Raw genomic sequence first — 26040 nt, 5'->3', positions numbered from 1 at the left:
ACACACACTTCTGTCTTCCAAGAGATACGTCTAAATATCCAGGTGGCCAGAGATGTTAGATATATTTTCCTACCTCTTTTGTTTCCTTGATTTAAAAGCAAGTTAACAGAGCCTATGCAACTATTGGCTCATTAAATCTGAGGAGTGGAGCATCTTCCTAGGTGGGAGAATGGGAGGAGGAGGAGGAGGCTGAAGATTATTTACCGGTGTCGTTTGCGCAGCGGATCCTCTTCATTGGATTGCTTGTACTGCCTCCAGAGGAAGTGGGACCGCTCTGAGGCAGGGCTATAAATGAGAAGGGAAGGCGAATTCATCCCACACAGGCACTCCAAGATGCTTTACTAAAAGGTAAAGTGCATCTTTTTTGGAGGGCATTGGAAAGGGGGAGAAACCAGCAGGAGAAAATTCCTAAAGAGTAACCACGAGCATTTCTGCTTCTTGGGACACTCAACTCAAGCTTCCACTCAGTCCACTCGGAACCAGGTGAGCTGCCCACCACTTCCCCCTCGTTTGCAGGAGCTACTCCCTCCATGAACATGCCAAGAGCTGAGCGCCTTTGCGCTACTCCGCAGCGCAGCCTCCGGGGATCTGACGGGGAAGACGGTGAGATAGATGTATTGGGAGAGGAGGAAGATGAAGAGGCGAATGGGAGAGAGGAAGACAGGAACGCCAGCGGGAGCCAGCAGTTTCTAGAGCAGCTGCACCAGTCCGGGCCACAGGGGGCGCGGCGGGTAGCGGGTGCGTTTCCCCAAAAGTGCACCCGGAGCGAAGGCCCGAGCGACTCTTTGGAGTTTGGTACCAAGTTCAGCCTAACTGCAGAATCTGCGGCGGCCTCTCGTGAAGTCCCTCAGCCGGTGAAGCCCCCCTACTCTTATATCGCGCTCATCACTATGGCCATCCTGCAGAGTCCGCACAAGCGCCTCACGCTCAGTGGCATCTGCGCCTTCATCAGCGGCCGCTTCCCCTATTACCGCCGCAAGTTCCCGGCCTGGCAGAACAGCATCCGCCACAACCTGTCGCTCAACGACTGCTTCGTGAAGATCCCCCGCGAGCCGGGACACCCCGGCAAGGGCAACTATTGGAGCCTGGACCCTGCTTCCCAGGACATGTTCGACAACGGCAGCTTCCTTAGGCGCAGGAAGCGCTTCAAGCGGCACCACCCGCTGCCTGAAGCCCAGTTGCATCATCCTTTCCCCCTGCCCGCTGCGCCCACTGCCCTGAACGGCCCATACCCAAGCTTGCTGCTCGGGCCCCCGGCGCAGCAGCATCCTCTTCCTGGGACCTATTTTTCAGCGGCTGCCGGAGGCCACGCTTGTACGCTGCTACACCCTCATCCCCTTCGCTACATACTACTCTCCACTCCTGCCTACGCTGAAGCGCTGGAGAAAGCGCAACTGGTAGACCTGGCAGTCCCGGGCGCCGTCCCAGTGCTGCAGCCTTCTCTGAGCCCCCTGCCTTGGGAGGAGAGCAAGGGACCAGCGTCCCCGCCGGGAGGCAGATGCACATCCTTCAGCATCGAAAGCATCATGCAAGGGGTCAGGAGGGGCGCAACAGGGGCTGCGCAGAATATGCAGCCCGCGCCGACGCCGTGGAGCTACTGCCACCTGCTCCAGTACCCCTCATGCCTGTTGCATGCCCAGCCCAATGCCCCCTTGCTTCATGTTTCCGCTGCAGCTGCTGCTCGAACAATTTTGCAGCAGCAGCAGCAGCAGCAGCAGCAGCAGCAGCAGCAGCAGCAGCAGCAGCAGCAGCAGCAGCAGCAGCAGCAGCAGCAGCAGCAGCAGCAAAACTGTGCCAGCGGCTGCCCTCCCAGTAAGGGCCCTTTGTTGGGCCAGCACCTGTGTGCAGCTGCGAAGCTGCTAGGGTGTCAACCCAGAGTAGAGAGCTCTAGGCTGACATCACTAGTCAGTTTTTTGGGCAGAGAAGGGACCTCATCGGCCATTTGAATAGCAACCGCACCTACTTGGCTGGATGCATTTGGAGCCTAGCTGGAGGGCTGAGCAAACCAGGTCCCACAGGCTGGGTGGTGAACTTGCGCTCACACTCACCACCAGGCGCAGTGGAACTAATCTTGTGTAAAGGAATCCCTGCTTGGAGCAACCACGGATCTGGGCTCACTGCAATATATTTAAAAAGTTTCCTCAAGACAACTTGAACCAAGTAAACTTCCAGATGGCATTAAGTCCCATGTTTGCTTTTCCAGACCCCAGTTGTAGCTTCCAAGTGTTTCCCAATTTGCACATTTACATAGGAATTTTAGACATGACCAGTGCGTTTTGTTCTGGTACTCAAAAGAAAATACAAAAACAAAGAAAATCCAGTGCACAACATACTCCTCCTTCACTCTCTAGGAAATGTAAGTATTAGTACAAAGTCAAGTGCAGAGAGCTATATGCCCTTTGTATCATCCTGAAATGGATATGTAATATAAGGATAATTTTAATTTCAGAGCATGGGTGGGGGAAGATGAATATACCATCTTCCATGGAGATGTGTTAAAATTAAACTTAGCTGTGTGGATTAAATAAAATACTAAATCACTATGTATATTGTATATTCTGTTACTTCTCCTTATTTGCTTTCTAAATGGCATTTCTTTTAAAACATTTCTTTGTCTCCAATTAAACAATTTCATTTTATAATTCATAAATAACCCATTTTCAAAATGACTTTTTAAAATAGTGTTTGACTAAAATATGCGATTTAGTATGTATGAAAATATGGGATTTCATGTGTATGAAAGCTACAAAAGGATTTGGAGGAAATGTAAATATGTTTTCCATCTTGCTAAAAACATAAATTTTCTCCTGAATAAGCTCAAGGATGATTTTGGATCAATTTGAAATGTAATGGCCAATATTTTCTTGGGAAAAACAAAGGCAATTTCTATTGTAATTCATCAGTTGGTAACTGTTAACAGCACTGTAAGGTTTTAGGAACAAAGGTTCATAATAAAAGTCAAGCCAAAAAGCATCAGAGTGTTCAAAAATAGGGCCCAGAGAAAAGGAAAAATTCAAACAGAATACCCAGGCTGGACATTTTTAATTTAAAAAATTTCTCTGGGCATGCCTTTAAGGACTCTTAATGTTTCTGTAGCTCAGGAAGAATGAGTTTGTTTTCAAGTGACTTAATTCCTGAAAGGACTTTACAATCACAAAGTTTTCATTATTATTTGGCTTTAAGTGAGCCCATAGGTGGGAAACAAGGCAAAGATACTCATCAGGAAATAGTTGCTTCAGAGAAAGCAGGTTTGTAGAGACCATGCACTGTTCCATGCACTGTTCCTATCCTGACTCCAGTTTCAATAGAATTTCATTAGATGATGCTGGAAAATATCACTGTGAATGTGAGAAGATCATTCCTGCTCATCTACATGCCAGCTGTGAATCTTTCAACTACAGGAGGGAAGGAAGAGACATACTTTTTTATATAAATAATATAATAATTTATTTTTACATCATTTTATGCATTTTTCCATCTCAGTTGTAATCCTGTGGGCTTCCCATCACCAAATCACCTGTGCACCATCACCATAGTCCAGTGCACTTCCTTCCCCCCACTGTTTTTGATCCTATTCCCCACTTCACCCTCATAAAATGTATATATATATATATATATATATATATAATATATTTAACAGCCCTTTAGTCCATTTTTTGCCCCAGCTTCTTATCACCCCATCACTGGAAACTTCTTTTGTTGTTGTTTCCTGCTCTGCTTGCGATTCCCACCTTCTCTCAGCTTGTTAAGTGGTTTCAGGTACATTCTGGGAAGTTCCCAAGCCAAATCTTTGGGAGCTTGGGTTATGCAGCTTCAGATTCTATATTGGGCTCTGCAGCCTTTTCTGCAGGGTGATTACCAAGGTAACCCATATCGGCCTTTATCCTCAAACAGGTAACCCAAAAGCGCCCTTTTTATCCTTCATCTACTTCCTTATAGGCTTTGGCCAATTGTGATCTCAGCTTGTCACTCTCAGCACCCGAACTTTAAGATCCTTTTGGCAAATTCTTCAGGTCTGAAGCAACCAAAAAAAAGTTTGGAAACAAGCTGAGAATAAAAGGATCCTACTGCGTGCCAAGATGTCTTTACATTCCAACTCTCCTTTGCTGGGGGTGGGGGTGGGGTGGGGGAGAGAACATCTCCAGGTCTGTATTCGTTCATTCAGTTAACAAGCATCATCTGAACGCGGGGTACAGAAGTTTGGGTTACTTGGCGCTTCGTGTTCACCTGTTCCGAAGAGCTGGACAGTGTGGACAAGTCCTGCTTTCAGATGAGGAAGCGTGAACTGCCCGATCCCACTCGCCAAAATGCTCCGCGCCTGGTGCTTATGTTTTTATAAACCCACCAATGACTAGGAACATTTGCCAAGCCCTTTTTCGTTCTGGTTTCAAGATCGCAGCTCTGGATGTCGTGCTGGTTCCAAATGGTTCTGCTAAGAGCGATTCTGGCTTTACTTGCCCGGTGACTGGCACCCCCCACCCCTGGGGCTTTGGAAAAAAACACAGGTTCTTTTTAAATTCCTAGGGAAGAGCAAGTCGGGTCCGCGGGAAGAGCAAGTCGGGTCCGCGTTAGAGAAGGGATGAGAACTGGGGGGCTCATCATCAGTCTTGGGGTTCCCCATCACAAAGCCAAACTAATCCGTGCCGGGAATTGCCGGGAGTGGTAGTGAGTAAATTAGGAGGGGTTGGGGAGAGGGCTTGAGTCAGCCAGAAGACTGGAGCTTTGTGCCAGGCACTGGGAGGCTCAGAGGCCAGGAGAGAGGGCAGGAGGAAAATATTGCAAAGCAGGGATCACTTTGATCCTGGCCACCAATAACACCATCAATAACAGCAATAAGTAACAGCGTCTAACCTTTATTTACTGTTCTCTGCCTGTCAGAATCTGGATTTCCCTCTTTAATCTTTCCAGCAATCAAGTAAGAAGACATATTGTTTTGGCGGTCGGAAGCCCCCATTTTACAGATTAAAAAAAAAAGCTATTTAGAGAAATTAGAAAACTCCCAAAAGGACCCTAAGGTGGTCCAGTCTGGTTTCTGGATAATCCCACGGTCGTCCGAGACTTGAGCCGGGGTTAGAAGGTGGCTGGAGTCCCACAATCTTCCTCTGGCCTCTGGCCCGGCTTCCGAACGTCAGGGAAAGCGGTGTTTGTTTGTTTCCCCCCCAAGAACAATGGTGAGTGAGCCTCTAGCCTGCCCTTCACCAGGAGGTGGTTCTGCTGGGCCACCAGTGGGAAGGTCAGGCGTGAGAAAGCCTCTTTCCGATTCACATGCCAACTACTAGACGACTTCCCTTAACCCGAGGTGTCCAGTGAAGAGTTATGAGATTCCTGAATACGTTCTTACTTAGCCGAATGATTACGTTCCGTTTCCCAACCCTACCCCTCCAAACCTCCACTTAACCTTAAGCTTCAGTGGTTTCGAACCCTTGTAGGCTGCAGGTTCCCAGCCACCCGCCCGCCCGGGGCTGTGGAGATCAGCAAGCTCCCGCAGTAACTCCTAGCGTCACCCCACACAGTACCGCCCCGCCCACCCCCTTCTCAACATTACCCTATACAGTTGCGGGACTGCCAGAATCCTTCTCCAGAATCTTGACCCTCGCTCCCCCTTCGCGCGGCGTACTGACTCCTTACGGTGTGAAAGGGTTGTGATGTGCGCAAAGAATTTGGGTGCACAGGCCCGGTGTAGGGGACCGCGAGGATGCGGAGGAATGGGGGGAACTAGGGGAAGAGTCAGCCAACATTTGACCTTCAGATCCGAAGGTCCACATTTGCAGGAACGGAGTGGGGGTGGAGGAGCCTGCACAGGAGAAAATTCTTCTGTGGATCCTACAGATTGGAGTCCCCCAAGCCTGGCCTAAAGTTTTAGAGCTAAGCTGCCTCGGGGTGATCAGCATACCCGTCCAGGTGCCCTCTCCCAGGGCAGGTTCTCAGCACCCTGCAGCTGTGTAAAGTGAGTATCTAAAATGTATGGTATATGCTTGTAAATGGTAATCTGACTTAGAAATCTCACCTCTCCTCTGCCTAAGTCCCTCCCCTCTCTATCATCTATCTGGCTAAATTTCTGTGTCTTACATTTCTACTCGGTTGAAATAACAGATCGCAGAAAAACGAGAGAAACAGCAGAAACCAGGAAATTGTGGAATAAAAACAGTGGTAAAAGCTATCAAGGTTGGGAGCTAAACAAAGTAAATTTTGTCTTCTGAGATTTACCATTCATCCTTCATCTGTATTGAAAGTGGGGGAACTCCTAACTCTCACTCCAAACATCATTTTGAAGTACTTCAAAAACGTTTCCCACTTTAACATCTGATTCCAGTCTAAACGGTAATCTTGCTCTCATTGCTAATGTCCCCTTACTGTGATCTCACAAAAATAGTTTATTATCTTCATGGCTTTTTTTCCCACATTGTACATTGAAGTTATTTAAATGGTTTTAAGTATTGTTTGATTGTATATCTATTGTGATATCTAAAGGTGGCAAAATTTGCTCCCTCCTACAAAAAAAAAAAAAAACTTCAAAAAATTAGGTGTAGGGAGAAAAAGGACTTGAGAATTAGTGTGACATTTTAATTCAACATTAATATCCTGCTAAATGCCTGCACATAATCAAGGCTTACATGTTACAACAAATGCCAATAAAAGAGATTTTCTTGTTTTTAGAAGGCCAGAAGCATGTTTATAGAAATCAGTAATTAAGAGTATTTTAGGATAGTTACTTATTCAACCAGTAAAGCAGTTTCTATTTTGAAACTGAGGCAAAGATAACAATGAGATCAAATTAAGCAAGAGATGTCCTTTTCTCAGATAATCTGTGTTATTTATAACTTATGAGACCAAAGTTTCTTAAAATTCAGGTGACTAATGGGGCCCTCCCTGGTGGCGCAGCGGGTTAAAGCACAGCACTTAAGAAGCTAAAGCCACTTTCACATGAGTTCAATCCCCCCCTTCCCCGGGGGAGGTGACCACATGGGAGGCAGACCTCTCCTGACCCACCCACTGCTCCCCTCAGCAGTGTACCTTGTCATTCGCCTGTTCTGCTCCCCACTCTGTCTCTGGTGAATCCTCTCACCACCCCTGCACCTCTGGCCCAGCTCTGTATGCATAAATAAATAAATCTTAAGAAAAAATCAGGTGACTATTATTATATCATCCAAGGTATCTGTCAGGTAAGATGAGATATTGTACAGGATTTCAAGCCATATTTATTTCTTGTTTTAATTTTTTTTTGAGATTTTCAAACATAGAAAGGTAGAGAGATTAGTACAGTTAAAATCCATGTTTACCTGGCACAGGTCAACTTGATTTCAACTTGACTTTCTGACTATCCTGTCCCCACCAGATTATTTTATTTATTTACTATATTTAAATTTTTTTTACATAGTCCTTCATTTTATGCATTTTTCATCTATCACACCAGATTATTTTAAATAAATTCCAAATAGCATTTCATCTATAGGTATTGTTGAACACTTCTCTAAAAGATAAGATTTGATTAATGTAATCAACCGCAGTATACCAGTATCACATGACTTATCCAGGCAATATTGAACTATTTTCAATGGTCTCAAGAACTTTCATTTCCTTAGTTGCTTTCAACTATAATAGAATGGCAAATAAAAGTCACAAATTAGATTGGCTCTTACAGACTCATAGTTTTCCTCAATCCTCATTTACTTCATTGTATTATTGTTGTTGAAGAAGCCGAACTATCCTGAATAACTTGACATAATTTTGGATCTTTTAATATTTTTATGGTAAAGTATTCCAAGGGATATGGTTAATTGCTTAGACCTTTGAATATTAGCAAATAACATTCTTTGTAGAGGGTCACAAGGTAGTCAAATAACTTGAAGGTTAAAAATTTTTTTATTAAGACAATGAGTGTGGGAAAACTCAAATTCTCCTAAATATAACATTTCCTTACAATGTTAAAAAAGAGGTTATTATTTCTATAAAGTAATTCATCACAAAGTATAAATCTATTTAAATTTAATTCCAATCTTCATTTGGCATGAATTACGCTTTTTTTGTCTTTAACGCTTTAAGTGAAGTAAAAAAGGCATTTTATGTTTCAAATTTTTATGTTTTATATTGTTTTGTATTTTAGAATAAGAAGTTGTAATATTCAGTGAAGGTCAGAAGTAAGGCAAAGCATAAATTTTGTGCTAATGAGAAGAAAGTCTATTTTTTTTTTGATTGACTAAATTAAAGGAACTGAGGGTATGGAGAAAAAGATTGAACAGAAAAAAAGTTCACTTGAATGGAATAAATAAGTTTAATAAGATTGAAAGAAAACATATAATGTCAAAAAATAAAATGTTCTTGAGGCAAGAATAATGGGTGTTTGGGATCTTTAGGGTACTTGACATTAACCTAAAAATTCAGGAAGCAGTTAAAAAGACAAAGCAAGTTTAATTGGGATCAAAGAACTTCAATTTGGAGTGCAAAGATTCAGGTAAAAAGTCTAGAGTGTACCCTTAAAAAGGACTAAGTCAGATGTTTTTATGAGAAGAAAAAATGGATGAGGTAAGTGGTTGAAGGAAATAGTTGATTTATGCTAAGGCTTAAGCTATTCTTGGCTATACATAATTAGTTACTGATTCTTTAGAAAAGCTAGAAAAAGAATGGACTGATTCTACCCTCCAGCTAAAAGCATACAATCATCAATTCTCAAATAGTTGTGTGTTAGATGGCTTCTTAGAACAATTGCTTTTGTTTGAGTTCAAAAGTCCATTTCTAACAAAGCAGATAACACAAGTTCTTCATAGTGGTTCCCAAATTCCATTTTAAAATGCCTTCACAAATGTTAACTTTTCACACTGGGGTCAGTATAGCTCAAAATCAAAGGAAGAATTTGGGAGAGGGGTGTAAAAGGTAAGAGGCATTGGTGTAGTGTGTCATTGCTCTGTACCTCTCCTTTACTTCCCTGACCAGTTCTTTAATAAAAGGGCCTGCATTCCCTGGACGATTTTACTTCAGTACTCCTGCATACATTTGTGTGTGTGTGATGCCCAGAACCACATCTCCTGAACTGCTCACTTTCCCTGCACAGGTTACAGATAAAGGTTGGCCAACAAATGCAATTACAAAGGAAATGGGAAGTGGTGAAGCAGCAGCCACGAGTCTCTGGAATTCCTGTTTTGTGGATTCTAGTCAGTAGCAGGTCCCCACTGCTCCTCTTTCTCCTGCCTGATCTCATCTGGCAGTTACTTCCTGTCCCACATGAACATGCAACTCTGTGGCAGAATGCCAGTGTCTATAGTTCATTCTCATCCAGGAGATTGGAGGTGGTGAAGCTAGACCTGGGTTCTAGCTGTTTTCTTGGGTTCCGTCAATTGTGATGGGTTCCAGTTTGTCTGTGATTTTACCCATTTCACGTGCAACTTTGTTTTTTTGACTCACTGCCCAGATGACCTGCAATAACTATCTGTTACTACCAGCATTAGACTTTGTCACAGCTCTTATAGCTCTGTAAAATCTAAGCCTAATAAGACTCTCATTGCATATTACTTAAAATGATTCTGTTTCTTTGACAGACTCCCAGGTGCCTTGGCACCTTCCCTCTAAGGTTATAAACTCCTTGAGGGAATGGACAATGTAGTACTTTTTTTTTCTAGAGTGTAGAGTAGGGGTCAGTACAATTTTATTTTAGACTATGGGCCACATACAGCCTGTATGAATATATCTGTATTTCTACTCTCTTGCTTCTTCTTCTGGTTTTGTTCTTGTTCTTCATACTTTTCTCCGTTCCCCCATTCTTCTCCTCCCTTCTATTTCTTCCTTTCTCCTTTCTTTGATTGTTCTCTCTCCTTCTCTTTACCATATTTCTTAAAATGCAAATCCATTCTCAGCTCATAGGCACACAGGGGCAGGTCAGAGTTTGCTAATTCCTTGTCTATTCTAGACTAATGGTTCTCAAAGAAATGACCGAAGTGAGTAATTTCTGACTTGGGGGCACAATAACAGGGAGCAGTTACTGAAATTTACTGGGCATGGTTTGGTTTTGATGAACTTTTTTTTTTTTTAAGAAAAACATTTATTTATGTATCCAAGAATTGGGTTGCAGGCCAAAGGTGTGGGGGATAAGAGGATTCACCAGAGACAGAGTGGGGAGCTGAACAGGTGAATCGATTTAAATACACTATTGAGGGGAGCAGTGGGGGAGACAAGAGAGAACTGCTGCACCATGTGGGTCAGCTCCCAGCCCAAAGATCAAACTCCTGGTGCAGTGGCTGCCAATAGCTTCATTGTGCCGAGACTTAATCCCTTGCACCACCAGGGAGGCCCCTGCTGAAATTCCTTAAATATACCAGACAGCTACATCTAAGCAAGAAAACCATATATGTTATTTCAGTTTGAATCACCAGCACACTTTCTTGCAGTGCTCTGCACCTGTCACTTCTGTAGTGATCTATATGCTTACAGGTAAGCATCTGACTAGTTCTGTCTCCTAGGTGAGTCTTAATGAGCATTTTGAAAAAATATCAACCTTTATTTCTATAAGTACTTTTTTTTTTTTTTTTGGATCTTCTTTCTCCCCCAGGGACTTCAAATACACATAGATTGGGCTGCTTAAAGTTGTCCCACTGTTCACTGATGGGCTGGTTTCCTCCACCCCCATTATTTTCTTCTATTTGATTTAGGATAATTTCTATGGCTATGTTTTTAAATGTATTTATATTTTGTAATATCTAATCTTCTGTTTATCCCACCCAGTGTGCTTTTCATTGTACATATTATAATGTTCAGGTATAAAAGTTCAATTTGGGTCTCTGTATCTTCTGTGTTCTAGTTAAAATGCTCGTTTTACCTTCTGGAACATAGGGAACACTTTTACAATAACTTCAAATGTACTACTATCTACCCAGTTGGGGGAGTTGGGGTGGGCTGTTCTTGAGTCCATTCAGGGAAGGCTGAGGAAGCACTGACAGAGGCTTTGCATTCTCCCTTTGCAAGTTTGCTTCCTCGCCCACCTCGCCACCCTCTGAGTACCAGCAGGAAGACCAGGTACAGGAGGCAGGTGGCCTGGTCATGCTGCCATGCAGCTCCTCCCTGCAGGTCTAATTGAGGTAGGGGGCAGAGGAGCTGCTACTACTCCAGCATACAGAAAGACCTTGGGGGCTGTTGTCTACTCTCTCTTTGGACACCCTGAGGCTCAGGAGCCAGCACGAAGGACCCCATTTATCAGGTTGGCAGCAGCATGTGTTTGACGTGGTGGAACTGGCTCTGGTGCCTGAGTGGCAAACTTCAGAGATTCTATTTCCGCCTCAAGCTACCTCACGCTCTTGACAAGCAGGCTGAAGTTTGGAGGGTACAGTGGTCGGTGGACCCAGCATAAGCTATGAGGACCAGCCCGGGAACCGCCCACAGTGCACACACAGAGCGCTCCAGCGCCGGGTGGGGGTGGCGAGGGGGACGGAAGGGGCGGGCTGTGCGGCGGCGCAGAGTCCGCCTAGGTAGCGTCTGGCCGGAAGGACAGCTCGGTGGCTTCAAAATTCCGGAAGGACTTGCAGCCCAGGTGCCAGGCCGACAGCAGCCAAATGGGTAGCGTCTTGCATTATCGCCTCACAGGGTCCTGCAGAAGTACTTGAAGATGGAGTTGCTAGTCATGTCACACACGCGCCACACCCCGAACTCGAGGGCAGGGATTGCCCCAACTTTAGTCATACACCCACAAGATCCAGGTGACCGTCAAGTTGTTCGGGTTCTGCTGGAAGCAGACGAGATGGCTAGGAGCTCTGTACGTGGCCTGGGGTGTAGTAGAGGCCCCCTGCCTGAAGCGGGTGGACGCCAGCCCCATAACCTCCTGAGCCCACGGAAGCTGCGCCGGGGGAGGGGGGGAGGGGGGGGAGGGGGGCCTGGGCCAGTTGACCGTTGGAGCAACCGTCTTTCCTAGCAGTTACATAGTTCTAGAGTTTCTTCATGTTTAAAGAAATCGTATTTCTCCCTCCTCTTCGACCTGAATCTTGTCTAGTTTCCCCTCATCTGCCTCACTGTTCCGCATGATCTGTTTCCAATACGTTTTAATGTATCCCTCCTCCTTTTCTACATTCTTTAGTGCCAGAATTTCTCTCAGGAATATTTTTTTTTTCAAAGATTTCAAAAATATTCTTTCTACTCATTATTTGACTTCTGCATTCACCAAATTGCTTTTCTGAGTTTTCTTGTAACTCCTTGAGTTTCTTTGTGACATCACTGTCTAATTCTCTGTCAGACCAGAATCTTCTAAGATTTGAAGTCTGGTTTCTGGAGAATTGAGATTTTCATTTCTCATAGTGTTTGTGAGATGATTTCTTCAGGCCATACAGCATTATCGGCATTATCTACCCCCCTCTGCCTGTCCTGGAGCATTCTGCTTTCCTGCTGCTACAGGCAGTGGTGGCTGTGGACTTCCCACTTGGGATGGTGGGTACAACCACTACGTTAAGGGTTGCCTGGGTCTTGGGTTCTTCAGACATGCACATGCGTGGGTCTCTCTGGCATCCTGGCACCATGAACAGAGGAGTCTGTTGAATTGTAGATATCCTCCTAGTTGTAGACCAAAGGGGAAAAACCAGGGAAACACTGAAACTGGAACCCTGCCATCCTGGCAGGAGATGGCAGCAGCAGTGGCAGTCTTTCAGCCGTGATGCTGCCATCACCTGGGACATTTCCACTAGAAGAGGTGGTGGTATGCAGCCTCTCCCCTCCACCTCCCTCAGCTTGGTGATACACTAAGCCCTTACTCTCTCCCAGTCGTCTCCTTGCTAATTTTTTGTTAGATGACATTGTGGGCTTTACCTTGATAGTTTTGTGTATTCATAAATACTTTTGAACTAAGGACTGTTGTTACATAGTTATGTGGGCTGGGGCTGTTTGGTCCCCTACTGAGGCAAAGTCCAGCTGAATGTTCTTCCCCATACCATGTGAGCTGCGAGATTTTCCACTCAGACTGAGGACAACAGGCACTATTTCTCACTGCAGGGAGCACAGGGTGCTGTTCCCTTTACTCCTAATGGGTGGTGCGTTCTCACATGGCAGGTACTTTTCTCATAGGCATGCTCTGATGGGGCTCCACCAAATAGTCTGGTAATGAGTGCAGCTCTGTAGCACTATCCTCTTTACTGTGCTTTGTGAGTTCTAGCCACCTTGTCTTCTGAAATGCTCAGCTCTGTCTTCTCTACTCAAAGAGACTTCTGGGCTCCACCCGCATCCCTCTCTGTGCTGTGGTCTGGAAACCCTTGCAAGACATTAAGCTGGGACACACTATGTATCTAGTTTGTTTCCCATCTTTGGGGGTCACTTCCCTGTATGGCTTTATTCTAACAACTTGGAGAACATTTTTTCCCCCAGATACCTTGTCAGTGTTTTTGATTTCAGGCACAAGGCTAGTTTTGATCTCTGTTACTCCATCTTGTGCAGAAGTACAAGTCATTACCTAAGCATTTATACATAAAAAATACATTTACTATTATTTAAGCTACAATACTTTAAGTATCATTCATTTTTTAATTTAGCATTCCTCTAAGATATTAAATCAATTATCTGGAAAATCTATTTAGATTCTTTTATCAGTTTAAGGATAGAACATAGGGCATTCCCAAAATAATTATTTACAAAGAAAGCTTAGGGTCTAATCTTAGGTCCAATTCCTACAGTAATATTGTAATTTATTACCCACATGGAAACAATTTTGAGAGTGAAAAAAAGGGTGTTAATTATTACATCAGGGCCACGACCAGGCCAGGGCTGTCCCAGGTGGCCTGCAATATATTTGTACATTCCATGTCCTTACAACTACTCATGAGTAGATTCTGTGGCCTTACTGAATCACCTTATTTCATTTATCATTATAAAAAGTCTATGAAACTGTTATTATTATTGTTATCCCCATTTTACAGATAAGGAATCTCCTCTGAGTTGTAGAAAGGTTAAGTACCTTACCTTACCTTACCTTACCTTACCTTAAGTACCTTACCTTACAAAGTCATACAGCAAATATGTGCTAGGTCCTAGAATTGAGTCCCTTTTCCCTAATTCTTGAGATCTGCATGTTAAAAGGCCTTGCTTTTCCATGCTGAGTGGCTAAATAGATTTTCCTGCAGGAATCTGGGAGCGTCTGAAACAGGGAGTTGAGTTTGTCAAGGTGATAGGAGAATGTTTTTCCTGAGAGCAGCATTAGTTGGTATTTAGTAAGGATTTCTACTAGTGACAATAGGTAGTAAGAGTCTGGGTTGAAACTGCTGCAGCAGTGATGGCGAGGAGGGATAGATCCCCAACCCATCACAGCCTTTGGCCTGGGTGACCACAGCAAACAGTGCAGTTAGCCTGGGAAGATGCCAAGGGGTGGGGGGTGGAGGTGACCTGTGTAGGCGCAGCACCTCTCATGGACATAGGAGAGCAGGTTTTTCTGGGAAGGGGTGTTTGGCTTCTACTTGAGCTGTGTAGCATGCAAGGGGTCAGTATAAGCACCAGATGGAAATGTTGAAGAAGCAGCAGGAAATTCAGAACAAGAACTCAGGAGAGCTCAGGTTTGGGCCAAGTCTGTATGAGACTCAGTGGAGCATGAGTAGAGGAAGACACAAGGGGACACTCCTATTCAGGGTGGGTGTGTGAGTAAGAGGCAGTGAAGGGGACTGAGGAGGATGTTAGAGGACCGAGGGCTAATGTATTCTATCCTCTTTACTCTGCTTTGTGAATTCTAGCCGCCTTGTCTTCCAAAATGCTCAGCTCTGTCTTCTCTACCCAAAGAGACTTCTGGGCTCCACCCGCATCCCTCCCTGTGCTGTGGTCTGGAAACCCTTGCAAGGCATTAAGCTGGGACAATCATAGTATGTACCTAGTTTGTTTCCCATGGTTGGGAAAGAGATGCAGAAGGAGAAGGACATCAATTAAGAATAAACGAGTAGCATATGACCCAGAAAAACCACTAAAATAAATACTGGATTTAATTCTAGCAGGTCACATGTGGGAGAATCTGAGTCAGAAGGAAAACTGTGATGAAATCAGGGGTAATGTTACCTAAGGCTTCCATAACAAAGTATCTCTAAAAAGAGGCCCAAAGATAACAAATAATTATTCTCTCACAGTTTTGGAGGCTATTAAGTCTGAAATCAAGGTGTCCACAGGACCATGCTCTCTCTGAAGGCTGGAAGAAGGATCAGTTTCTGTTTCATTACTTAGGTTTGGGATCCTGCCAGCAATCCTTGGCACTCAGTGGCTTGTAGATTATTCTAATCTGTGTCTCCCTTATTATGTGCATTTTCCGTGTCTGTGCCTCTTCCCTCCCTGTAAGGACATAAGACACATTGAATGAAGGGACCACCCTTAACTAATTACACTGACAACAACCCAATTTCCAGATAAGTTCACACTCTGAGATTGCTGGGAAGGACATGAACATGGGGGGTGAGTGTAGCACTGATCTGCTCAGTGCGGGGTATAAGTAAGTAGCCATGAAGATTGCAGACTATGATTTAAGAAACTGGAGAGAGAGAGACAGGGTTAAAGGGAGGATTTCTTTTTGCCCAGATGGGAGAGGCTGAAACATATAGCGTAAATGAAAGACCCCGGGGATGGACAGGTTAATGATTCTGGATGGAGGGCAAGTAATTGATGGTGCAGACTCCCGAGGGAGGGAGTTTGGATGCAGGTGATGGATCTGTGGTGAGAAGCTCTGAGGGTGTGCATGTGAATGTGCAGATGCAGATGTGTGTGAGGGCAGAGAGGGCAAAATGCTGAGCTGAATGAATCGTGACAACACAGCCTTGTGAGTGCTGGAGGTGTTCAACAAGCAAGGCGAGAACAGATGTTGAAGTGACAGCTGAAATAACAACTTGTGAAACTCGCCCTACTCTTTGGGTAGAAGAATAGCTAAGGATTCTGGCCATGGGAACTCAAGAAGAGGAGGGTAGTCTGTTCGTGCCTCTTAGTAGACTTTGAGGGAATAGTTTTAATGTCAACCTGAGAATGTCTACGAAGGCTAGAGAGCGAAGCTGTGCAATCAGGGGCAGCAGCCTATCTTTGAGCTGAAATCTGCAGCCGGTGTTAATGGTGGTGTCTATGAAATAGTCCAGACTGTGGCACTCTGGAGGAGTCATTATGGAAACTTCTGAGGGGAAAGAGTGTAGCCTCAATGCTAACATATAAAGAGGATTCTCTGAGCTTGCTCAGGCACGGTGTTGGAGGTCAGAAGTCCTCTTACTGCTTGCTTCAGTGCCAGCGTGGAATTCAATTCTTCCTCAGTAGTCACTGATGGCCCCGGAGCTGACTTTAATTTATTCCTCAGGCTTGAGGAATAAGATGACACCCCCAAGATGAAACTCAAAGTACATTCTACTTCTTCAAGAAGGGAAAACCACACACTGTTCAAATGGCAGAACCCCAAATGTGCTGGGTAGCCACGTGAGTCTTCCTGCTCTGTTGCTTCAGCGCATTAACTGGACAGTCTGCACAAGGAACCATTAGGTTTTAGGAATAATTATTCCAGATAAAACCTTGAGTTTATCAAACGGAGGGCAAAGCTTTGAAGTATAAGAATTTTCACAGGACTTACTACTCTCAGATCAGTTTTGGGTCCACAGGCAGAACCCTTTCCTCAATCAAACTGTTTAAACATCATGTAGATCTTTGTCTAAAATCAGCATAGAAATCACTGCAAGAGAGTTGAGATTGAGATTATTCAGTTTTATGCTATAAAACAGGACTGAATCCTTGTTCTATATTTTCACATCTATGTTCCAATGAGCAGCTGCTGCAGTAGTTGAAAACAATATGGTTCTCATCTAGGGGCCATTTTGCTCCCCAGGAAACAGTTGACAATGCCTGAAGCCATTTCCCCGCTTCCATTTAAAAAAATTGTGGCCAAACACAGCTAACATCAAATTTGCCATTTTGACAGTTTTTAAGTGTCTGTTTCAGTGATGTTACAGACATTGTCATGCCCCCAGCAGCAGTGTCCATCTACAGCACTCTTCATCTGGGAAAATGGAAACTGTACTCACTGAACAGTAACTCCCCTCCCTTCCTTTCCTCAGGTACTCGCAACCACCATTTTACTTTCTGTGTCTATGAGTCTGATTGCTGTGCCCCACATAAGTGGAATCATATTGCCTGGATACCTTTTTGATGGTGACAGCTTGGGGAGGGGGCTGCTACTGGAATCTAGTGGGTAGAGCCCAGGGTGGTGTTCACCTCCTACAACACACAGGGTACCTCCACATCATAGAACTGTCACCCCCAAATGTCACTTTGCTGAGGTTGAGAAACCCTATGCAGGAGGAGTTGAATTCACATGTCAGACTGGAGTATGATAATCAATACAAATTGATTATGCCATGATAATAAACACAGAGCTTCTCTGTGGTTAAACACAACAAAAGTTTAATTTTTGCCCCAATATGGGGGCATCCTTAGTCAACAATGTCTAGGCTTTTCACCTAGATATGGGCTTTCATGATTACTATAGCAGAAAAAAGATTAGTGATAAATTAGGCCATGGCTTTTAAAGTTTCCATTGAAAATGCCCATGTTGGGCCCTCGTTGGTGGTGCAGCAAGTGAAAGCACAACACTGCAAGCTAGCAGCAGCAGCTTCACTGTGAGTTTGATCCCCAGCCCAGAGGTGAACCAGACGGCGTGTGGCAGACCTCTCCTGACCTGCCTGCTGCACCCCTCAGCAGTCTGTCTGTTCTGCTCTCCATTCTGTCTCTGGTGAATCCTCTTACCTTCCCTGCAACTCTCGCCTGTACCCAGTTTGTATGCATAAATAAATAAATTTTATAAAGGGCCTATGTCCCTTCTATACATATTTTATTGGCCAGATCAAATCACATGCACATACCTCACTTCACTCTATTCCAGGAAGACAGTCACCACACACAGCAAGCACTAATGAAGCATAAGCTCTCGTGATAGATCATCTGTCCTGCTGGTGTCCTTCACAGGACTTCCAAGAAGGGTACTCGGAATGTGTATTATGGTCACACATGCTCTCCACAAAGTCAGTGCCCGCCTTACTCTTCATGTCTTGCTGTCAAGTTGACCTCTGCTCTTCTAGGTTTTCTGTTTGCTTCTGCCCTATCTCCTGTTTGAAGCCCTAGTTTACCTACTTCTTCAACCACAGAACTGCCTCTTCTTTTGATTTTGGAGTTGTCTCCTGCCTCACTCACTCACTCACTCAGGTGATTGGAAGCAACTACATTTGGAGCATCCTAATGATTCCTGGGGTCCTTTTCTTCATGACTTGGGCCTGAAGACTTTTGTATAAATGTTTGATTCCTTTTTAAAGTTTTAGAGTCACAGCAAAATTAAGTGGAAAGTACAGAGGCTTCCCATCTATTTTCTAACCAAATTCATTCCTTATTACTTCCCTTATTAACCAAAACCTCCAAGAGGGGAGTATGCTTGTGACAATTGATGAACCAACTTTGACACATCATAATCACCCAAAGACCATCATTTACACTAGGATTCACTGTGTTATGAATTCTGTGGGCTTGGCCAGTTGTATAATATATATCCACCATACTATCATAGAGAGGATTTTCCCTAAAAGCCCTCTTTCCCTATTTATCGCTTATTAGCCCCACCTAACCTTTGGCAAACACTAATCTTTTTTATTCAATAATTTTTCCTTTTCTGAAAATAATATATAGTGGAAAAAATACAGTATGGAGTCTCTTCAGACTAGCCTCTTTCCTTTAGTAATATGTTTTTAAGTTCTCTCGACATCTTCGCATGCCTTAATAGCTAATTTATTTTTAGGCCTGAATAATATTCCTTTGTTCAGCTGTATCCCAGTTTTTTGTCCACACAACTAATGAAGGACAGTTTGGTTACTTTCAGGTTGGTCACTTTTCAGAAAATGATTCTCCAGCAGTTATGCTTAAACTCCGGTGAAACTTTGGAGAAATTAAAAATATTTAAATGTGTAAACCCTGTATTCCATCCAATATATTACATGCTATTCTTATTTTCTAAAGCCTGGCAAATTTTTATCCTGGCTCCAAAGTAGTCAGTGGAGAGCTCTTAAAAAATTGAGGCCTGGGGCTCTCCCTGGTGGCACAGCAGGTTAAAGCACCACATTATGAAGCTCTCCAAAGCCACAGCAGCACCAGTTCAGTCCCTGGCTAGGGAGCTGACCCACATGGTGTGGCAGACCTCTACTGACCCACCTCAGCAGTGTAATTTGTTAACCTGCCTGTTCTGCTCCCCACTCTGTTTCTGGTGAATCCTCTCATCCACCACACCTCTGGCCTGTACCCCAGTTCTGTAAGCATAAACAAATAAATCTTAAAAACAAAAAAACAAAAAACAAACAACCCCCCCCCCCCCAACAAACTCAGGCCTAATTTCAAGCAATTCTAAGTGATTTTTTTTTTAATTGTGCAACCAATTTTGGAAAATTGTTGGTTTATCTTTTCTTTGGAGTACATTTCACATGGAACTCTCCCTGATCCGTCCCACTGAGATATTAATCTCCTTAAAACTAGAGACTCTTCTGATTGATAATCTTGCTCTTATGAAGTTCTTGTTTTTGGTTACATTAAGGTAACCAAATGTGAAGCCCTCGGTTGAGTCAAAATGTATCCAAGTGTTTTAGACTATTTTTTGAAAAAAATCTTGAGACTCACTCCATGTGGAAATGAATTGGGCTTTTTTTGCCCATGAGAGAATAAAAATAATGCCCATCTCTGGAACCTTCCAGTTGCACAGGGGTTAAGTCTCAGCTCTATCAAGCTCTAGTCAGCCACTTTGGCTTGAGTTTGATTCTTAGCCAGGGAGCTGACCCACATGGCACAGCAGACCTCTCCTGTCTCGCCCGTTGCTCTCCTCAGCAGTGTATTTCAGCACATCTGCCTGTTCTGCTCCCCACTCTGTCTCTGGTGAATCCTCTCATCCCCTGAACCTCTGGCTTGTACCCCAGTTCTTGTGCACATATAAATAAAAAAAATCTGGACCTTCCCTGGTGGCGCAGCGGGTTAAAGCACAGCACTGTAAGCTTGCTGAAGCCTCTTCAGTGCGAGTTCGATCCCTGCCCCGGGGGTGATCCACATGGTGCAGCAGACCTCTCCTGACTTACCTGCTGGTCCCCTCAGCAGTGTACTTCATCGATTTGCCTGTTCTGCTCCCCAGTCTGTCTCTGGTGGATCTTCTCACCACCTCTGCACCTCTGGCCTGCACCCCCAGTTTATATGCATAAATAAAATCTTAAAAAAGAAATACCAAACACCCATCACTTACCTAGGTAAGTAGGTAATAGCAATGTACCAAATATTTTTACATATATTATTTTAAAATCTTAACTGCGAGCCTGCAAAGTAGGTAATATTATTACCTCTGTCCTATAGCTGAAGACACAGGTCCAAAATAACTAAGCAAGGTCACATAGGCTATAATTTCAAGCCATAAATTCAAAACCTCGGCTTTTTACTATACATGCAGCATAAATACAGGGCATCCAGGACAAATTGGAGTCAAGACATCCTCCTCCCACCCCCACAATATGTCTGCCTTGTGCATGGCTTAGCATAATATTCACTTCCTGTTCACCCAGCCACACTCCTGGGACCATCCTGAATCCTCTGGCGGTGATCACTCTCAGCAAATACTCTCTTCAGAAGGATTATGTAATGGAGATATTAATTTTCCAGGCCTCTAGCATCCTTAAGCCCTGTCAATAATAGATTATCGTCTCAGGAGGCCTATCTCTGATGAGGTTAACTCAGCTGTCACTCCAGAAAAGCCTTCACAGAATATGTCATGCTACTCTGTTCCCAGTGATGTTGGGAACCAGCTCCATGGCATTACTATATACTCTTTCCTGTGCACGTGTCCTTAGGCTGAGACAGGCAGCTTTTTGTGTGAAGTGAGAGGGTTTGGGGAGAGGCCTTGAAACAGTACATGTCCAGCTACTGAGTGTTTATTCCTATAGGGTGACTTTGGCATGGGGTGACTGGGATTAGAGCCCCTCATCCCCCCGAGACACCACTGGGAGACATCACTGGGAGACACTGTGAGCATGTTAGTCATTTATGATGACATCAAGACATTTTTGTAGAACAAGTAAATAGGAAGTTCTTTTCGCCAAAAGCATCTGCGCAAGGTTTCTGCAGCTTTTAAGTAATAGAAACGAAGACTATTTTACATCTTTATAAATCCCGTGTGACAGGACCCATGATTTAAAGTCCTCATTTAGATTGTGTTCTCTGCCTGATTAGGATAGTCAGCTTCTAAAATTTTGTTGACTTCTCTTCTCTGCGTCAGTGTTTCGTTTCTTTGTCCCAATGGGTTTATGTCATTAAAAAACTTCCTGTGCTAGTTTTAAGAGGAAGTTGAGACAAGGGGATGTGTTGGTGTTCCATTTTTCTCTATAAGACTTTGGGGTCTCTCATTGGCCTTCTCTGTATCTGAATATTGCACGTTTTTCCTCTGCAGAAATGCCAGCATCATGGAACTGCATGGGGTTGTATCCTGACTTCAGGAGGGACGTCGCTGGGTTTGTTATCTAGAGTGGCTGCAAGGTGGCACATGCTGAGAGGTGAGTTTACTGTAGGAGGGGAGAGCATCTAAATGAGGTCAGAAGCAAGGGATTTGGGCAGGATACAAGGAGGTCAGTGGACAGGAGCAGATGCCACGGACTTAACTTTCTCTAATTGTCTCGCTTGATATAAATACAAATTTTTAAAATAATGTCATGCTCAAGTCTCTGCAAATGAAATTTTCACACCCTGCCCTAACCTGCCATAATGTGCCCCCCAAAGTTAATTTTCAATCAGACAATCTGGAACTATGTTTGCATTCTTTCCAAAAGATGACCAAGAGGGCTTGCGTGCCTTCTCCAAGCTGTCGTGTTACCTCATACTCCCAGGGTTGGCTGCTGTGCACCAGAGGTAGAAAATTAAACCCAATAATAATAGCAGTACTAATAATGAAGATTTCTTTATCATATACTTATCATGTATCATCTGTTATGCAGAACCTTTAAATATAATTTAGACAGAAATTTTGTTAAAATGTATAGACATATGTATTATTGCTTTGAATTATTACAGTAACCCTTTGAGGCCACACTCTTATTAACTCTATTCCACAGAGCCTTGGATACATTAAGTAGTCTAAGCTCATACAAGTAGGAGATGGGGTTCAAAGTTAAACGCTTTTTAAGACTGTGTATTGGTGACACATGGTAAAGTGGGTGGGGTTGTAGGAGGGGATGAGAATGAAGCTAGGAAGGGAAAAAACTCTTAGTACACAGATTAGTCTCTGAACGGGATCATGGCATGTCACTTATGGTTATGGGGCAAACAGCAGAAAGCCTAGCAGTGGAAGGCAAAAGTGAAGGGAGCGCTTAGGTCACGGGTTTTATTGAAGTTTTTGCAGGAAGGCAAGGCTGGACAGAGGAAACAGCCTAGATTGGTTAGTCTGCATTCATTGGGTGGGTTTTAGCCTAAAGTATGGCTGGTGCCTTGCCCTGAAATGATGAAGTAAGAGGCATATTGTTTTTTGGAGTGTAAACAACAGATAGATGAAAAATGGCTGTGGGTTGATTGCTTGGCATATCCAAGGCAGGTTTGTCTTTCCTTTAAGATGGGCTCACCCTGAGAGGTGCAGTCTCTTCCCAGGGAGGTTTTCGAAGATGTCAGAACATTACAGTGTATAGAACACTGAACGTATCTACAAAAAAATCCTGTCTGCCTGACTCCAAGTCTAGAGACAAACCTGCCTTCAGCGCTTCCCAGGTGGAAAGCATACTAGGCACGTGGCACCAGCCCTGCCACCTTGTGTATTGTCTCAGGGCTCAGATGGAGCTCTTAGGGGCTTTAGGAGTGAAATGTTCTTGTTTTAAAATATTTATTTATTTACACATACAGAACTGGGGTACAAGCCAGAATGTGGGGGCGGTGAGAGGAGTCACCAGAGACAAAGTGGGGAGCGGACAGGCAAATCTACTGAAATAAACTGCTGAGGGGAGCAGCGGGTGGGTCAGGAGAGGTCTGCTGTACCATGTGGGTCAGCTCCCTGGCTGGGGATTGAACTCGTGCTGCAATGGCTGCTGATAGCTTCACAGTGCTGTGCCTTAACCTGTTGAGCCACCAGGGCGGCTCGTGAAATGGATTTTAACTGGGAAAACTAATTAAAAGATTGAAGAAATTTGATCTGACCCAAGACTTTGGCTGGCAGATACTGGAGATAAAAGGACTGTTCTGGCAGAGAAGCACCTCCAGGTCTATTTCAGGAAAAGGCACAGAAGCCTGTGGATTCTTACATGGGGTGAGGAAGCGGAGAGCAAAACTCGAAGCATAGAATGGAGCATTTGAATGCCTGGTTGAATAGCTTTACATTTATTTTGTTTGTGGAGAGAAACTGTGTAAGAATAGCACACCCAGAAAGGGCACTAGAGATAAATCAAGTTCCTACCTTTTGTTTTGTGCAGGAGGAAATGGAGGCTCATGTTCACACAGGTAATAAATGGATAAATCATCCCCATTTGGGGAACAAACAGGCCCAGTAATAACACCACTGGTGGGCAAGAGTTAAGGATGCATGGGTGGAAAGATAACCACCCCTGGTCTCAGACTGCAATTTGGGGGCAAAAGGGACTTTGAGAACACCAGCTGGAAATAAGAGGCTGAGACAGAAAAACTGCTCTCCCTGTTTGTAGGAGGGAGGCAGAGGAAAGGAATTGGCAGGATAAAAAAACAAACAAACAAACAACAAACAAACAAAAACAGCAAAGATTGAGAGCATCTAATATCAGAGAAATTAAGGCAGAAGAGGGTTGAGTGGGGGAGGAGGTGGCCAAGTGTTCAAAGTGTTTCAAAGTTCCAGTTGTTTATGGACTAAAGAAAAAGCTTTCTGTGTCAGTGCTGTGAGAAGTGCCAGGGCCACTTGGTGCCGAGGAGCGCACGGCGGAGAGAACATGGAGGGAGTAGGTATAAATGGAGAATTCCAGATATGACTGAAGCCATAGGCTGGGTTCTTGAAAAACAAAGAAGTTAAAGAATTTTTTTTTTTTTTTGTGGAATGAGGTAATCTTCCATAATGGGATTATAGTTTTCATCATCTCAGAGCCTTGGGTCATTCATCTTTAAAACATGGCTAAAAAAATTGATATCATAGGTTTAGGAGGGTTAAATGGAAACACACACATAAACAATGCTTAGTTTAGTGCTACATTATAAACACGTAATACTTGGTAGTCAATTCCTAACATTTTCTTAAGCCACAAACTTGTAAAAGACCCAATCTAGACTCTTGAGATCTAGGAAAGTATTGACATTTAAAATCTTGGCAATTTATATTTATGACTTTATGGGGTATAATTGATAAGGAGATATGATTTCACATATTTTAAAAGATTGGGCTGGGAATAGGTCCAAAGAGGCATTCTTTTTATCTCTGATATACACGTGAACATTTTACATTTTGGTTAAGTGTTGTTATATGAGCCAAAGTCCCTCCTCATGGATGTTGGTGGGAGTTCATCTCAGAAGAGAGAATCTGGTTTTGGATTTATTACTTACATCTGCAAAAGGAGTAAGGAAGTGTAAGAACAGGACACTTTTTGATAAGCAGTTTAACTCTTTTTTCATTTTGATCTACAATCTGTTGTTACCCGAGATTGAAGTACCTTTTCTTATTTGAAAAAAATAACTAACATCAAATGAAACCACACTTTTCCATAGACTGAGAGCGATTCTGTTTAAGCAAGGATAAATTGTAGGTGATAGATTTCTCTTGGAGGAGTTCATCTCTTTACTTCTTGGTGTAAATATCATGAAAAAAAAAAGTAAAAAATAAACTAAAAAGGGTGAGTAGTACTGCTAGGAAACCAAGGGATAAAATCTTTTTAAAGAAGACACCTGTGATGCAGCTACACACAGCCACATGGAGCGGAAGGAATTCGTTCCAGTCCTAACTGAGGGATAAACGCATCTGGTGTCAGATTAACCCCAGTGGACAGTCCTGCCTTATCCTCTGACTCCAAGGCATGCTGATTTCTGGGCAAAAAACAGATGTGTAAAGACAATTTCTCAATAAGCAAAAAGTGGTGGGTTTAATTATGTGAGCATAGAGAAACATGGGTAGGTATTAAAAACATGATGTTGAGCGCAGTGACAAGAAAAACAGGGTTTATAATAGGATGCCATAATTAACTTAAAGCTGCTTAGGCACTCAGAACAGCTCTCTCTTTTTTCTAGAGATACATGCTGAATTAAAGATAGACCTGCAGCACACTGGAGAGTTTGTCTAAGAACTCTCTAGTTCTCTAGGTAGATAATGGGTGGTTCAGAGTTCATAGGAAAAAAATTAAAAAAAAAAAAAGGAATTTTGCAGCCTGGTTAATGTAATATGCTACAGTTGTGTATAGTTGTTCAAAAAAGAAAATATTTAGTTTGTTTTTGTTTGTTCCTATATAATCAATGAGCTACATAGGCAAAGAACATTCAGGCAAACACAATTTCCTTGTGAAAATGTAGATTTTAAGGGGCTTTTCAGAACCGTTTGGTTTGATTCCAGGGGTAAAACATAGGTGCTGTTTTTTTCAGTCAAAGTGGGACCCTGGGCACCACCCGCTGTCCTTTACTGGGCATTCTGCTGTCCTGAGTGAACACCAAGTGTTTGTCCTTCAGTGCTTCTGCAGGCTCTACATTGCAGTTTCTGTTTAGGCCTTGTTACCTTGGAAGATTATTTTGTGAGAATGAAAATAAACCCAGAACTACCCAGTCATGTTTACACTGAGATAAATACAAATATAGGGCCCTCCCTAGTGGCACAACGGATTAGGATGCAGCACTGCAAGTTGGCTGCATCCACTTCAGCCTGCCCCGGAGGTGACCCACTTGGCGCCGGCAGACCTCTCCTGACCCGCCCCTGCTCCCGTCAGCAATGCACTTCGTCGATCTGCCTGTTCTGTTCCCCACTGTGTCTCTGGTGAATCCTCTCACCCTCCGCATCTCTGGCCTGTACCCCAGTTCTATATGAATAAATAAATAAATCTTTAAAAAAAAAAGTATTTCATGTGGCCCTCCCTGGTGGCGCAGCGGGTTAAAGCACAGCAC

At 43.7% G+C, this 26040-nt stretch overlaps 1 protein-coding gene across 1 annotated transcript; it reads left to right on the top strand.

Annotated features, from left to right (window-relative positions):
• The first annotated feature begins 309 nt into the window (after window positions 1-309).
• LOC105853284 (forkhead box protein D4-like 1) lies at window positions 310-5855 on the top strand. Its single transcript, XM_012721249.1, has 5 exons — window positions 310-348; window positions 517-1714; window positions 3760-3894; window positions 4525-4665; window positions 5555-5855. Exons 2-5 carry the CDS (start codon window positions 531-533, stop codon window positions 5853-5855), a joined length of 1761 nt encoding a protein of 586 aa, XP_012576703.1. The 5' UTR covers window positions 310-348; window positions 517-530.
• The last annotated feature ends 20185 nt before the right edge of the window (window positions 5856-26040 follow it).

Source organism: Condylura cristata, unplaced genomic scaffold, assembly GCF_000260355.1.
Source record: "Condylura cristata isolate star-nosed mole 26May11 unplaced genomic scaffold, ConCri1.0 scaffold00006, whole genome shotgun sequence".
Taxonomy (NCBI): Eukaryota; Metazoa; Chordata; class Mammalia; order Eulipotyphla; family Talpidae; genus Condylura; species Condylura cristata.
This window is presented reverse-complemented; position numbering and strand designations above follow the sequence as displayed.

What these genes read in the sequence shown, in the direction of transcription:
- LOC105853284 (XM_012721249.1), top strand. Translation starts at nt 531, where the DNA reads ATGAACATGCCAAGAGCTGAGCGCCTTTGCGCTACTCCGCAGCGCAGC. An exon ending in CAGCAGCAGCAGCAGCAGCA is followed by an intron (nt 1,715 to 3,759) that starts GCAGCAGCAGCA and finishes AAGTGGTTTCAG; the next exon opens with GTACATTCTGGGAAGTTCCC. An exon ending in CGGCCTTTATCCTCAAACAG is followed by an intron (nt 3,895 to 4,524) that starts GTAACCCAAAAG and finishes TTAAATTCCTAG; the next exon opens with GGAAGAGCAAGTCGGGTCCG.